The 15623-nt window shown below is 38.3% G+C and overlaps 3 protein-coding genes across 3 annotated transcripts; 2 read left to right on the top strand and 1 right to left on the bottom strand.

Annotated features, from left to right (window-relative positions):
* Positions 1 to 298: 298 nt before the first annotated feature.
* Positions 299 to 7401, bottom strand: LOC127639071 (forkhead box protein M1-like). Its single transcript, XM_052120910.1, has 9 exons — positions 7290 to 7401; positions 6089 to 6584; positions 5838 to 5986; positions 4589 to 4771; positions 4342 to 4470; positions 3337 to 3396; positions 2980 to 3034; positions 2701 to 2882; positions 299 to 2358 (listed from the first exon to the last, which is right to left on the bottom strand). Exons 2-9 carry the CDS (start codon positions 6540 to 6542, stop codon positions 1573 to 1575), a joined length of 1998 nt encoding a protein of 665 aa, XP_051976870.1. The 5' UTR covers positions 6543 to 6584; positions 7290 to 7401; the 3' UTR covers positions 299 to 1572.
* A 640-nt stretch (positions 7402 to 8041) lies between these two features.
* LOC127639076 (RAD9, HUS1, RAD1-interacting nuclear orphan protein 1-like) lies at positions 8042 to 10202 on the top strand. The gene is made up of 3 exons (XM_052120921.1): positions 8042 to 8208; positions 8471 to 8666; positions 8763 to 10202. The coding sequence occupies exons 2-3, from the start codon at positions 8487 to 8489 to the stop codon at positions 9519 to 9521; spliced, it is 939 nt and encodes a 312-aa protein (XP_051976881.1). The 5' UTR covers positions 8042 to 8208; positions 8471 to 8486; the 3' UTR covers positions 9522 to 10202.
* Positions 10203 to 10983: 781 nt separating this feature from the next.
* LOC127639077 (peroxisome assembly protein 26-like) lies at positions 10984 to 14299 on the top strand. Its single transcript, XM_052120922.1, has 5 exons — positions 10984 to 11343; positions 12439 to 12582; positions 12708 to 13021; positions 13181 to 13327; positions 13456 to 14299. Exons 1-5 carry the CDS (start codon positions 11150 to 11152, stop codon positions 13557 to 13559), a joined length of 903 nt encoding a protein of 300 aa, XP_051976882.1. The 5' UTR covers positions 10984 to 11149; the 3' UTR covers positions 13560 to 14299.
* Positions 14300 to 15623: the final 1324 nt, after the last annotated feature.

Raw genomic sequence — 15623 nt, forward strand, 5'->3', positions numbered from 1 at the left:
CGCCAACCCATATCTAGGGACCTAAGGAGCGGCTCTTCTGATTTGAGGCCAGCAAGCAACCACGCAGAATCCCCTAGTAACATCCCTAGTGTGTTACATGGGCAAGAACATGTATATCTTCAGTATCAGACTTTAAATAATCAAATTCAAATCAAAGACAGGGACTAAATTTTGTATTGCCATGGAAATGTGTTGTCGAATTCTGAGCATTTTTTTAAATGACTCACAAAGAAATGTAAAAAATAGTTTTTTAACCCCTTTATTCAGAGGAGAAACCAAATAGTATGCTATACTGGAAATGACAATTACCATCTGGAGATTCTGGTCAAAGCCAGTCCATAAAATGCCAAGGAGATAATGATGGGTTGAAGTCCTATTTCAATACAGTCTTCAATAGGATTACAAAACGTCACACATCATTTTATTTCAAAGGCAAAGTTTCTGAATGTTGAAGTCATCTTTTGTACCAAAAGTGGACCGGTATGGCTTTGAAATTTAACAGAATACAAGTGTACCAACATAGTCAAATGTCTGTGAATGTCCTATTATCAGTCATTTATTTCTAATGCTCATATGAACGCATACCACCTATGCATCCAACACAATAAATATGTTCTTGTTTTTTTGTTTTTTATAATTTAACAAAGATTATGTAACATGAATTCACACAGCTACATTTCAATGGTAAGGTTTGCTTCTCTGCACATATGAACTAAACTCTATGTATGCTATCTTTCTAATCACTCTATAAATGGGAATGCACATTAAAACTTTGCAATGAATCACAAATCTCTCTGAATCATGGTCAAACGCTAACAAATGTCTTTTTGTTCTTGATGTCAAAAGAACATGGATGGAAAAAAGCAGCAACAGAGATGAATCACTATTTTGATGTGCTTAAAACGGTGACAAAACACAGTATTAGATAAACTGTTATATGCGGCTTGATACACTCCAGATAACTGACTGTGGCAAGCAATGGAAGTTCTAAAACTGTAAAAACAAAGTGCAACATGTATTTGATCATCTGTAATTGACAACCAACCTTTCATTCTAAGAATACAGATTGTGTGCAGATTTCTCATCCCCACTTCTTTTAAAATCTCTTCTTACAGAGCATACTGTTGTATGGCATTTTTTCTGTCCAATTCTTTGATCCAGGTTGTTAAAAATCATTCCAAAACAAAGAAAACACTGTAAAATTCTTGCAGGGTAGTGTAAATTAATTAATCTGATAAATATGTATGTCCACTTACATATTTTACAATACACACTCACTCACTCCTATATAAAAAACAACTTGTGCAAATTATTTATATCTAAGTACATTCGTCAAACAACAGCTTTGCTCGCACACCTCAAATAAAGCAAATAATGGGCAACACATCTGAAACATATACAGTAAAAGGCAGTGAAATAGCAACATTTGTCAGCAGTGAAATTAAGAAAATTATAATCAAATACAAGAAAATACATGTACAGTAAGACCAAGCATAAGTAAATAAGAATCAGAGGCAGTGGAGGAAGCGTGAGCAGCTCGGATAAAATATCAAATATGCTACTGATATTCAATTATTTCAGTTCAGGGATAAATTGGGACCAACTGATATTACCCATTCCAAGATCATCGTCCTCCAGCCCGGAAAAGCTGATATCCACTAGGATTTTACTCAAGCTGTCATTCATTGTGTCCAGGACAAGACCTTCGGTAAGAGAGCGGGTGGTGGACCCTACCTGCAGCTCCCTGGAGCAGGCAGGGGTGGGACGTCTCGGCGATGAGAGGGCATTGGTGAGTAGCTCTCGGGGGGAGTTGAAAAGAGGTAACTCCTTAAAGGGTGTGCTGTTGAAACTGAAGGCCGTGTGTTCGTGTCTTTGTGGAGTGAGCTGTGGCCCACTGGGCAAACGGATGGGGCTGAAGTCCAGCACGCCGCCTTTTCCAACGGGAGTGATTCTCCAGGGCTCCAGAGCTGCGGGCGGCTTGCTGGGTGTCGACGAGGATGGGTGGCTGCTCTTGATCGGGGTTTTGAAAGTGTACTCCCTATAGGGGCTATCAGGTAAAGGTTTAGGGTTGGGCTGGGATTCTGGGTCAGGCTCTGCCTCTCGGATGTCCTGGAAGGCGGAGATGTCGGAGACCACGCCCGAGTCAAAGAGAGTGCTGTCGGGGTACAGCAGGACAGGTTCCTCGGTGGCCGGCAGGACCAGACGCTGTTTGCGGCGAGAGCTGCTGTACTCTCGTTGCCGATATTTAGGGGGTGGATCTACAGACACCTCAGGAGACACTGGTATACAGAGAGGCTCCTCCTTCAGCTCCTGAGAGGCAGTACACAGCATCACCGAGCTCATGCCACTCATTGAGACCTTTCAGAAAACAAATACATTAAAAACTACTGATTTGAATCTTTGTCATCTCCAGAGCTACAAATCACAAAAATTAAACTCCCTGACATTTCTAGAGTCTGCATGATTGTGGGAAGTAACTGTGTAATGAGGTACATATCTATAAATGTTTTTTCTTCAATTTCATGTCTCAGGAACTTCATGACTATTAAAACTAGTAGATGTAAACTTTATTTCTTTCCTTTTTTTAACAGGTATTTATCTGAGCTTTTTCAAATGCCTTTTATGAATGGATTTTGTTTACTATTGAGGTGAAATGTAAACTGGAAATGTTTTTTGTGAAATTTACAGGTAATGTTATACCTTGGGGGCAATCCGGACTCTCTTTCCTCCACTGGAGCTTGGCGTGGAAGAACTTTGAGGTAGTGGAGGGGTGGAGAGAGAGACAGGGCTGGAGGAGGACAGGAAGAGTGATGGAGTCAGAGGCAGCTGGATGGGAACCAAATATGAGTCCGTCCGAGGGAGAAGAGGCTTCATCTTCCTCTCTGGGAGTAAGAAGACGAAAGCCACCATCATGAAAAATTCTGGTTAAACAAACAATATTCATCAACTCTAAGATATCCATCTCTCTCAAACACTCACCTGTGCAACTTGCAGGCATCACATTCTTCAGCACTGCTGGAAATTTCTTCTGTTGCTATGGAGACAAAGAATCTTTGTTTAGTTTAGGATAAACCACGTCACAAGATTTATAACGGTGCGTATAATGCTGACTGTCTGCAATCTGTGATAGAACTGAAGGGATCAGAGAACTCTCAAAAGATTAAATGTAAAAAATAAGCAGTGGTCTCAAGTTGATCTTCCTTCATGCTTCATTCTTGTCTGTCTGAACTGGTCTGTGTCCCTGAAATAAAATCACTGATTCTCGTAGATATATAGAGACTCTTTCCTGATGATCTGCTGTAGGAGAATGAATTAAAGTAGGAAAAGAAGTCTTACTTGTTGGTAAACAACTTGTGTGGTCTGAACGCAACTGGGAGTCACAGGGTCAGCCAAAGGCTGTGAGAGTGAGCCAGAGAATGAAAAAGATACATTTGAAGAATTTTAGACAGTTGGAAAAGTCAATTTGGGCAACACGGCAACTCAGATAAGGGACTGCTTACTAGGGCTGGGATTCAATACAGATTTTCCAATTTGATTCTATTGGATTCACAAGCTCTTGGTGATTCTGATCCGATTGAGATTAGTATATTACAGTTGAGTTCGATGTTACAGTTCAAGTTACCTCCAAAATATGAAAAATTTACAACAGGGCCTAAACTATGCAGTTCTATTAACAGACATAATAATCAACTTCTAAAACTTAAGTAAACTTTAAAAGTAAAACATTGGGGGGGCCTGGGTAGCTTAGCAAGTGAAGAAACTGACTACCACAACTAGAGTCGCAAGTTCGAATCCAGGGCATGCAGAGTGACTCCAGTCAGGCTTCCTAAGCAACCAATTGGCCCGATTGCTAAGGTGGGTAGAGTCACATGGGGGTTATCTCCTCATGGTCGCTATAATATAGTTCTCGCTCTCAGTGGGGTGCGTGGGGAGTTGTGCGTGAATGCCACGGAGAATAGCGTGAAACCTCCACACGCACTAGGTCTCTGGGGTAACACGCTCAACAAGCCACCTGATAAGATGCGTGGATTGACGGTCTCAGATGCAGAGGCAACTGAGATTCGTCCTACCAGATTGAGGCGAGTCACTACACCACCACGAGGACTTAAGAGTGCACTGGGAATTGGGCATTCCAAATTCGGAAGAAAAAAAAAAAGTAAAAGATTGATCTTGGAATTTTAAGAATCGATGTCAGGAATCCTTCAAATGAAGATCACGACAAATTGGAAAATAGATATTTTCCCCAGCCCTGCTGCTTACAAGACAAGCGTTTACTATGAAATTAAGTGATTGTAATTTCACAGGCTTAGAGACGAGATCTAAAGATGGACTCAAACACACCTTATAGACCTGGTCCAGAGTGAGACAGCGGTTTGCTTCTGGTCGAATTGTCCAATAGGAGATCTTGCCATCAGGAGATGTCTCACGGATGAACATGTCATGCAGTGAGAGATTGTGACGAATGGAATTCTATTGAAAACACAAAGACAAAACAAATGGGAATTATTAAACTCATAAATATTAAAGCAGAGGAAAGTGTTCTAGTTCAGAATATTGATTTTTATTGAATTTTGAATTTTTATGTTACCTTCCACCCAGGTTTTGCTACGCTTCTGAAGTAGGGGAAATGGTCTTCAATCCAATTGTAAATTTCCTTCAGGGTCATCTGCCTGTTTTTCTTGCTGTTAATAGCGAACTGGATCATGGCCATGTAGGAATATGGGGGTCGCTCGGACTGAGGGTCTTTCACCTCCTCTGGAATTCTGGGTAGCTTAAAAGGGAAAAAGATTATTGTATTTGAACAGCTGAAAATTAAGTCATTGTTAGAAGGAGCTTAAAAGCCATAAAATTAGCTGTGTTAGCCAGATATACAAACATGAACGGCATACAAGTTAACATGAACTAACAATGAATGAACAACACTTTCACAGCATTTATGAATGTTGGATCATTGTGATTTCTTATATACTAATAATATTTTAACAAAAGTTATATACATAAACATGAATGCATTATGCACTTACATAAACAATAGTACATTTAGACATCAGCATTTAATAAATGCTGTAAAAATTATTGTTTATTGTTAGTTCATGACAAAAAAAAGCTTTGAATAAAAGGGATAGTAAACCCAAAAAAGACAATTCTATCATCATTTTCTCACCCTCGTGTCAAATTTTTTTTTTTTAATCTCAGCTCCATACAATGCAATTGAATTGTGACAGAAACGTTGAAGCTCCAAAAAGCACATCATGTCAGCATAAAAGCAATCCATCTTGCCATTGCTGTCTCTAGGAACAATCATGACTTCAAGCTCGATTACACTTCCTAGTGCTTGACGCACGTGATAGCGCTAGATGTCGCTAAATAGGAAGTGAAATCGAGCTTGAAATCATGATCGCCAAGGAGACTGCTGTCAAGATTTATATCGAAAAAGGAGTTACATTTTGTTCTGTTCTCATCCAAAACTGAATAGATCACCTCAAAAGACATGGACTGAACTATTGGAGTCATATGTATGACTTTTATGACTCCTTTGTGCTTTTCGGAGCTTCTAATTTTTGGTCACCACTCACTTACATTGTGAGGGCCTACAGAGCTGAGATATTCTTCTAAAAATCTTCATTTGTGTTCTGCGGAAGAAAATCACACACATCTGGGATGACATGAAGGTGAGTAAATGATAAAAGAGCTTTAATTTTGGGTGAACTATTCCTTTAACTAATGTTTACATATAGAACCTTATTGCAAAGTGTTACCAAAAAAACCTTGTTAACATGGACACTCTCATAACACCCTATACAAACTAATCAAGATAAATATTTTGTGTTCTGCACCTGTTGAAGCTGATGACAGCTGCTTGGATTGTCCTTGCTGGGGCATGTCTGGTCTGTTTTCGATTCAAGCCCATCGCTGCTCATTTTCCCCAGCCACTGGATGTTCGTTAGACTGTCATCAAGCGGGCAGCACTGCGCCTCTTTTTTCACTAATGCCATAGAACAGAACTCATATGAAAAAGTAGATATTTTACGGTTTCCAGAGTCATCATCTGCATAAATTCAATACATTTGGTTTGCATAACCCTTACATTTTTTTAATGTGGGCTTAGTTTCCATGGTGACCTCTGATGGCACACCTCCCTGTGGTCCTGTTAGCGTCAGGCCTTCACTCCCAAAATCAGCCTTGGTTTCCGTAGAAACGTGCCCAAGAGTTTTATCTTCCTCCTCCAAACTGGTGCTGCCACTAAGCAGGATAAATTTGTTGCGCCCCTGAGGGCCACACTCCTTCCCTTTGGCTGTCAGGGCACTGATGACACTCTGAAGATCAGCAGCCGAAGGTATCACCACCACTTGTGTGTCAGGCATTGTGGGGTGGTCCATGATGCGGATGCCATCAGGGAAGCAACGGGTGGTGGACGGGGACGGTTTGACCTTACAGCGTGGTCCGTCCGTCTCATCACACCCATCATTATTAGATTCACTCTTCTGAAAAGGCAATTTCCTCCTCTTCAGGATGATGGGTCTCCTAGGACTCTCCCTCATTGTTTGCTCTGATTACAGCAAAAGGGCTTGTTTGATGACTGTCTAACAAAACAACAATAACAACAACAAATCATAGGTCAACTAGTCATCAAACTCACTTTTCATCGTGCATTAATATAAAGATTGGCCTACTATTCAACACAAAAACTGCAAACTGCGCAACAGATGATGATAGCTAAAAACGATATATATGCAAACTCCGATCAAAACACGGATTAAGTAAGTCTGAAAACACATATGTGCATAAAAAAATCATAAAAATATAATATACATGTTACCTGATCTTGGCCTAATCTTACGATAGCAGATCAGTTCGTCCAAAAACGACTTTTTTTTTTCTAACGACTTTTCAATGACGCGTTTAATTCTAGAATATAAATACCGTTTGAAACTGATTACATTCAATCTAATCCTTTGTTAATATTGTTGTTGATATGATCATGGCAGATCATTTAGGAAGAAAAGACTTCGTGCAATGCTGGTTTGAATTCTGTTGTGCTTTTATTTCGTATTATATAAATGTTTGCTAACTTGATCTCATTTAGACTACTGTTATAAAAACACATCAGATCTCATTACGGTCTCATAAATTATTTAATTAATAGGCTTAATGATTAATGTACAAAATATCTTCCTTAATCATCAAAAATGCGGCCTAGAAGTTCGTTTAACCAACAATTAAATATCTGTAAAGTTTAATTAATAAAACAATTCAACCCATTTCGAATAATACAAGGCAAATCAAACCTTCATATCATGTCGGTCGTGCAGACGAAGGTTTATTCGAGAAAATCTGGCAGTGTTGAGGAGTCAAAATTTGTATTTTTATTGGGGGTAAGTGAAAAACACTAGTCCCGGGACTCCTGTGCGCATATAGAGTAATTTTGAATTTTGGCGCAGAGCTGTTGACCGCAGTCACGTGATCAGGCTACAACCAATGGAGAACACACATGGGGCGGAGCCATAGCGCTGCGAGTGTTGTTGATTTGTAACTATTTCCTATGGTGAGTCAAGCATTTTCCTCTAGGGGGCGCACTGTGGCTCAGGAAGCCAAATCCGCATTGACATATATGTACATATTTTGTCTTACTGCATATATTTTTACGCTAAAACATATAATCGTTTACATTTATTAATTTTAATCACTGGGAACCTATCTATAAATAGAAACCTAATACAGCGATTTATGTCAAATTGATTGGTTCATCCTGCTAGCGCGGAGAAATGTTACAGGTTTCAGCTGACAACGCTGTCAACGTTCTGCTTCAGCAGCGGTCTTGACGATATTTTACTGCTGAATAATGCCACTGAGAAACATCGATTATCAACTAAATATTTAAATTAGACTGTAAAGAGCTAAAATCTAATATTTTTTTATTTTGACTCAACTACCTGACCAATCAGAACAACGTCTGGGCCACTAGGCCCCGCCCATTGTTGGACCGCTTTTCATTCAAATTGGCATTCTACCCGCTGATATTTCTTTCGAAGGGCAACGAGTGTGTTATATCTCTCACGCAGGCGTTTTGTTAATGTTTTTGTCAAACTTATATTGTCAAAAATACATTATGAATGAAACTTGATATAAAGCTATGCGTGAGTATCAATCTAAGGTTTTCGTTGAATGCAGGTTGACATACTTGCACGAATTAGGAACTTATGCAAGGTACGTACGTAGTATAATTTCAAACTGAGTGTTTATCGATTGACGACGCTCAAATACGATGAAATGCGAATAAGATTAGATACCAAGTTGTGCTTGAGTTTCATGGGTTTAAGGTTTTTATTTCCTGAATTTGAAAGTTTTGTCTTAAAAAAATAAATGATTTGCCCGAAAGAGGAATTGTATTGCTCTGTCAGAGTATTAGTAGTAGTAGTTGTAGTAGTTGTTGTGCTTGTGATCTGATCTTTTTTTCCTCCCCATTTAGTTGATCATGTCTTCTAATGCCCCGCACTTTACGTAAAAAGAGACTGGTGAACCCACACAAATCTCAACTGCTGTTTATAGAGGGGCCCATTAATGGACCAAAGCATGACTATGGACCACAACTACGAAGTGCCATTCATCCCAGGACATTTGTGTCCGAGAAACAACGGCAAAATGATGCATTATGTACTTCTTGGGTATGGGCATACTTTGCAAACTAAGCTGTGCTTTCCATGTTGAGCTTTATGACTTTGAACCAGTTTATGGAGCTAATCTTTGTTCTTTGTTTGTAGGTGTCTCCACAGTTTAATTCGCTGGAGACCAAAGCTGTTAGTCGAGGGAGGAAGATTCAGATGACTACGAGATGTATCTCAAATTCAACCTCAGTCTTGTCATTGCCTCAACAACATAGAAAAACAACAGTTTGCAAATATCCTCCTTTGTCCTTCGAGGAATCGATGCCTGTTGCACAGCAACAGTGCAAAAATCTTCATACAAAAACAGCCCTTCGAGTAACCAAAAAAGTTGAGCGTTTGCAGAATAAGAGCTACAGGCTGGTTTCATCAGACAATCGTAAAGAGACGCTTGCAGAAACACCAAGACGGATCCCCTCTATTCAGAGAGGGGTGGATAGAATGACCGCCACACGTGTTGAACGATCCACAAAATCCAGGCATACAGCGGTTTCAAAGAAGATGCATTTCCACCCAAATTCTAGAGGGGCAACTGAGGGTTACATTCATACCCCATTGTCAAATGGAAGCCAGACACCCAACACAAGCTCCGTTCCTGCACCCCCAAATGTAGAGACCCCAGAAATGGCACATTGTTCCAGCACTTCTTCACCCGATGTTCTCCACATTCTCTTTCCCCAAAGCCAGCCAAAGACTCCCCCGCATACTCTGAACACAAGCATCCTAGTTAAGGACACCCCTGAAAAAGACTATGGGCTCAAGGTAACATGGAGACGTAGGAAAGCATTGATGAAATTATTGATAAACAAAGGACAGCTCCTTCTCACAGATGCAGGAGTTGTGAATGAGTGGATTTAGGCCATGAATTAACAGTTACAGTAATAATTTATGACTTGTTTTGCAGTCCTTGCTGTTCAATACTTTGAGATAAACAATAGATGAGTTGATGAGCGAGTGTCGTGTTTTTATGTTTGGAAAATCATGACAACTTACATTTGAGAATTATTTGTAATGTATGATCACTTTAGAAGTGAAGAATTAAAGATTTAATGTGTCATTTCCTAGCAAGCGGTATTTAATACAAGCACTGCTGCTGCAGTTCTGTATGCTGCTGGAAACTAATGTTTAATTATTATTTACTTAAATGTGTAATGCATGTACATATACAGAATGTCAAACAAAAGTGTAATGAATCCTTTATTTTCATTAATGACTTGTTTTTGAAAAAAAATTAAAAACAACTTTTTTGATAAAATGACAAGACATGATAAATTTAGGGTCCACATGGTCACGGTAACCAGAGTAGGAATATAAAATAGTGATTTCTGATGGGTTGATTTCTGTAGTAATGTTTTTTCTAGACATACTCTGCTCTTAAAGGGATAGTTCACCCAAAAAATGAAAAGTCTCTCATTTACTCTCATTGCCATCCCAGACGTGTATGACTTTTTCATCTGAACACAAACATTTTGAGAAGAATATCTCATCTCTGTTTGTCCATTCAATGCAAGTCAACAGGGTCCAAAACTTTGAAGCTCCAAAAAGCATATAAAGGTAGCATAAAAGTAATCCACAAGACTGCAGTGGTTAAAGCTATATCTTCCAAAGCAATATGATAGGTGTGGATGAGAAACAGTCAAACAGATCAATATTTAAGTCATTTTCTATAAATTCTCCTCCCTGCCCAGTAGGTGGCGATATGCACGAAAAATGCAAATTGCCAAAAACAAAAGAAGAACTCTTAGAACAGCATTTAAGACGGCTGTTTGAAAGTGGAGATTTATAGTAAAAAATAACTTAAATATTGATCTGTTTCTCACCCACACATATCATATCGCTTCTGAAGACATGGATTTAACCACTGGGGTCATATGGATACTTCTTCTAAAAAATTCTAAAATTTCTAAAAAATGTGTTCGTGTTCAGCAGAAGTTAGGCTGGGATGGCATGAGGGTGAGTAAATGATGAGAGAATTTCTGTTTTAAGTGAGCAATTCCTTTACACATATTTTATTTATTTTCTATTTCTTAGGGTTTGTGTACAGTAACAATTCCCATAAGCCAATGTAATAACGTTAACTGTAAGTCAGCCCATTGATCCAATTGGAGAGATTTGTACATTGTGTATATTGATTTAATTAATTTATTTCAAATATTGATTCCTGACATATAAATGGAAATCTTCCCCAGCAGTCTCTGTAAAGTAATAATAATAATAAAATAATCTGTATCCAGTAATCATATTTTTTTTTTTTTAAAAAGGCAACAAGAGGACTTTTAATTTGTCGAAAATGACTTTTAACCTGACCGATTTTGCGGAAGTGGCGTTGCAGACCCCCAGTCTGTTTTTGTTTACTTAATAAATATGATGCACGTGTAGTGTTTAAATCCGTTCAGAGCGCTGGAAATTTGGTTTGGATCATTCCGACTAATTTCTTAATTCGACAGGAAGTTCATAATGCAGTAATTGGTCAATAGCAGCTCGTTATGAGGAGCAGTTCGTCCGTGTCTCTGGCTGCTGGTCACAGTTCGAGCTCGGTTCGGTTGATCAGCCCGTTAGCCGCTGCTGTTGACGCTGCCATTGAATATTTAATGGTAAAGAAAGACTTTCAGGCTGCTCTGGACACGTCTGAGACAGGACTGGAGAGTTTGAGCTCTACTGGAGAACAGGAGGAGAGTTGGTGGGTTTATGATTGACAGTTCAGTAATCATCATACAGTGTAGTGTTCAGAATGGAAGAACTTGATGGTTTGCATTCATTTAATTCACTGTATCACTAAAACATATACTGAAAAGACGAATAGGTAGTTGACAAACATGGACACATTTTTTTGTGTGTATAGGTTAAGATTTATAGTAATGCACAAAAAGATGATGGCTTCTTTTAGTCCTGGAGTCTGAAAAAAAATAATTATTAAAATATCACATTTTCTATATAGTTTCTCAATCAGAATGAGGTCATATGATAATTAATTAGGGCTGTCAAAGAAGAATGTTGTTGTAAATAGTTAAAGGAATCGATAATAAAAAAGCTGAAAATGCTCTAATCATTTACTCACCCTCATGCCATCCCAGATGTGTGCCTTTCTTCTACTGAACACAAATTATGCTTTTTAGAATACCTCACTCTGTTGGTCAATTCGATGCAAGTGAATGGTGCCCAAAAATGTGAAGTTCCAAAGACCACAAAGGCAGCATAAAAGTAATCCATACTACTTAATTGGTTGAATCCATGTCTTGAGAAGCGATATGAGAGTTGTGGGTGAGAAACAAATCAATATTTAAGTCTTTTTTACTAAATGTCCACTTTCACCAGCACTCCTAAGTGCTCTTCTCTGGAAAGAGTTTTGTTTTAGTAATTCGCATTCTTCATGCATATTGTGAACTACTGGGCAGATAGGGACTTAAATATGGGTTAAAAAAGGAGTTGTATGGATTACTTTTATGCTGACTTTATGTGGTTTGTGGAGCTTTAAAATTTTGGTCACCATTCATTTGCATTGAATGGACCCACAGTGCTGCAATATTTTTCTAAAAAATTTGTTTGTGTTCAGCAGAAGAAAGAAAGTATTGCACATCTGAGATGGCATGAGGGTGAGTAAATGATGAAAGAATTTACATTTTTGGGTGAACTATCCCTTTAAATGTAGTATGTCGGACTTTAGGGCACTGTATATATGCCTGTAAGGTATGAATGTTTAATAATAGTAATATTTCTGTACTTATGATCAATAGCAGGATCTACCATTCTACCATTTCAATTTTTGTCCCCACAGCTTCAAGCATGGAGAATTGAAAGCAGCTTTGACTATAGTGGGGATTCAAGCATTGGCTGAACTCAATCAGTGGCATGGAGTGCTAACATGGGTTCTACAGCAATATGAACCAGAGAAAATCCCTGCCAAAATTATCCAGATGTGGTATGATAAACCTTTTAAACTGCCATTTAATCATAACTATATAATATTAAGATTAAATATCAGTTATTAACACTATATCAGTTTGTCTAATATCTAATAGTAGATGATAATTGTTTTTTCTCCAGCATTCTGCTTTATGTGAAAGTTAATGATCGGTCATTGATGAAGGATACAGTCTGTAATTGGTTGCACTGCTCTGGGAACATGAGCCAAACAGGGTTCAGCACTGTGGCTGAACTGTACCTCCAGCACATACTGGTACCAATGGGCCAAACATCTGAAGCTCTTCAGTTTCTGGACAGTGATGTGGGTCAAATCGCCTTCACTGAGGAACAAAGACAGGCTGCCCATAGTTTAGTGAACCTACAAAATGAGACAAATGCAACATTGTCCAATCCACATCCTGAATCTGTAGCGACAACTAGTGTTTCACAACAAGGTGACTCATTTATTTCCTAAGTCAAATTGCTGTTTTTCTCAAAAGTCAAGTCTTCACAATGCAATTTGGTTCAAACTTAATGACTGACAAGGAAGTGATATTTACACTAGCAAATAATGGATGCAACACTTTATTTGTGTGTGTCGGTGTGATTTACAGATATGTTGACGCAGCGGCTGAATTCTGTAATGAGGTTGTTTCAAAGAGGGTTCTCAGTAGCCAGAGCGAGAATTAGATCTATCTCTTTGCGAAGAGTTTTCCTGGCTTTATTACTGCTATACCTGCTTCTTGTCCGTATTGATCCAGGTAGGATGACTGCTTGCCCCACTTTGGCTGGTGTCTTAAATGAATGCTCTGATCATGATTGTCCAGATAAATAAAGAACAGCATAGATCTAGTTCAAAGTCTGTTCTGACATCTCTCTTCCTTCTCAGCTCTACCTTCAGCATTCCCATTAGTGCTCCACTTACATGGACTTCTTCAGCAGACTTGGAACACCATGTTTGGACCCTATTACAGAGACAACGCCTGTAATTAGGTAGGATGGGGGAAACTAACGAATTGGGTTCCTGTCCTGTCACTAAATGAAACAATGTCTGCATCTACAAGAAATTTTTAATAAATGCTCTACAGATTTTTAATTTGTGCATTCGCTAATTATTTATTAATGAGTTTGATCAAAGATAGATCTACGTCTATAGTAGAACTCAAAGATCAAACCCACTTTTAACCTTATTAAAGTGAACTGTGTTTATATGTTAATTTATATTAATAAAATGTGTAAATGTAATAATTATTATTTTGTATATGAGTTTGCGTGGACGTTGTAGCTGCAGCATAAAGTAACTGTATGGCGATGAGCATATGCTGTAGTTATAAGTCATGTTCACAATAACCTTTATGATTATGCGAGGAATGGCAGGCAGTCGAGTTTGCCCCCCTAGGGTTAGATGGTGCCCCTTTTGGGGGGTAGGTGAACCATGCAGACTGTGTAATATACGTATAAGGAGCGAAAGTATCGGTCAGTAATACTACACTGAAGATGAATAATACCAGGAAATGTATTCAGGTGGTCCCGTACTACATCCTTCACAGTTATAAATGTCATTAATAAATAATTTAAGCAATAAATGCTTTTTGAGTAATTAATAATAAAAAGTGTATATCATTTCTTATATGCTGAGAACTTTTCTGACTCATGACTTATCTTATGTATACATCCGTGTTGGTTATATGTATTTATTTTTTTTCTTCACCTGTACTTCTTGTCTTTAAGACTCAGTGATTGTATTCATACATTATTGGATCTGTGTAATTTTGTGTAACTTATTGAATATTTATATTGAACCTTATGTTTTTCAATTAAAAAAACAAATTCACAGTTTTAGCACATTATGTGGACTTTTTAGACGGTCCCTTACCACACCCTCCACAGTGTCAGCACATTTCAGCACAATGTGTGAACTTTTCAGACCACCTCTTACCCACTGTATAAATAATTCCAATTTATATCATTGTTAAATTAACGATCACGGTGAATTTTCAAAGACGCGGTCAGATGAGATGCACCGATGCCCAAGAGATATCTAGCAGGTTAAATATCTAGGCCTGTCTACGACTTCAAGTCCTGCAGTGTGAAATGTTTTGACAGGAAATGACATCAGCAACGACCTACAGCCAATCAGAGAGCTCTTTGAACCCATCATTTATCATGCATCTATGTGTATGGTGAGCACAATTATATAGTTTATATATCAGAATAAATTGGCATACACAAGCTTTTCAATTATTTGAAACAAAAACATAGCAGAAACATGTCCTTGTTGAGCCACAACAGCAGCATGCAGCTCCCTGCATTCATTGCTAAATTATTTATTTACCTTCAACTCTGCAGAACAGACAATTCTTGCTGCCTGAGTCTCCCCAACCATTCTCTTCTCCATATTCTTTTTTTTTTTCTTCTTTCTTTTTGGGGTTTTCGCTTCAAATCAGCGCACAAACAAGCGTGGATACCAATCTTCTTGCGGACCACCATTTTTTAGAAGGAAGAACTCCAGTCTCGCACGAGAAGTCATGCGTTTTGTTGTGAAACTTAGTTTGGAGACGAGATGTTGTCAGAGATTCTTCCTAGTGAAATGTTTTGTAAAGTGTGACCCCCCCCCTGTCGCAACCCCCACGTGTAATGTGCAAACCACAGCAACTTCAAGATACCCCATTATAGACAGACAGTAGTGTAATATGAATAGTACAGCAATCCGATGACTTTGAAAGTCATATAGTATGTGGGTGGAATTTAATTTAATATCTTTCCAAAATTTCCCAAATTATGCAAAAGTCTTTATTCCTAACTAAGTGTTGTAATATAACCAGTAGGAGACCACTGATGGGTGAAGTGATTTTAGTGACGCTACACTTTGTAAGAGTGAAGTTATTTAATATTTTTTTAGTATTGCTTTTCTGTGTTGCATTTTGTAGACGGTCAGAAGTCAAAATTCTGCATTTGTTATACAGTTGAGGACAAAATGATTAGCGCCCTATGAAACATTTAGTTATTTTTCAAATATTAGTGCTGTTTAATGGAGCAAAGATTTTTTCAACATAG

The sequence above is a fragment of the Xyrauchen texanus genome, chromosome 47, assembly GCF_025860055.1.
Source record: "Xyrauchen texanus isolate HMW12.3.18 chromosome 47, RBS_HiC_50CHRs, whole genome shotgun sequence".
Taxonomy (NCBI): domain Eukaryota; kingdom Metazoa; phylum Chordata; class Actinopteri; order Cypriniformes; family Catostomidae; genus Xyrauchen; species Xyrauchen texanus.

Coding starts and splice junctions, on each gene's coding strand:
- LOC127639071 (XM_052120910.1), bottom strand. CDS start 6,542: ATGAGGGAGAGTCCTAGGAGACCCATCATCCTGAAGAGGAGGAAATTG. Junction 5,987..6,088: donor TAAGCCCACATTAAAAAAAT/GTAAGGGTTATG, acceptor CTATGGCATTAG/TGAAAAAAGAGGCGCAGTGC. Junction 4,471..4,588: donor TAGCAAAACCTGGGTGGAAG/GTAACATAAAAA, acceptor TGTTTTCAATAG/AATTCCATTCGTCACAATCT.
- LOC127639076 (XM_052120921.1), top strand. CDS start 8,487: ATGCCCCGCACTTTACGTAAAAAGAGACTGGTGAACCCACACAAATCT. Junction 8,667..8,762: donor ATGCATTATGTACTTCTTGG/GTATGGGCATAC, acceptor CTTTGTTTGTAG/GTGTCTCCACAGTTTAATTC.
- LOC127639077 (XM_052120922.1), top strand. CDS start 11,150: ATGAGGAGCAGTTCGTCCGTGTCTCTGGCTGCTGGTCACAGTTCGAGC. Junction 12,583..12,707: donor GCCAAAATTATCCAGATGTG/GTATGATAAACC, acceptor TTTTTTCTCCAG/CATTCTGCTTTATGTGAAAG. Junction 13,022..13,180: donor AACTAGTGTTTCACAACAAG/GTGACTCATTTA, acceptor TGTGATTTACAG/ATATGTTGACGCAGCGGCTG.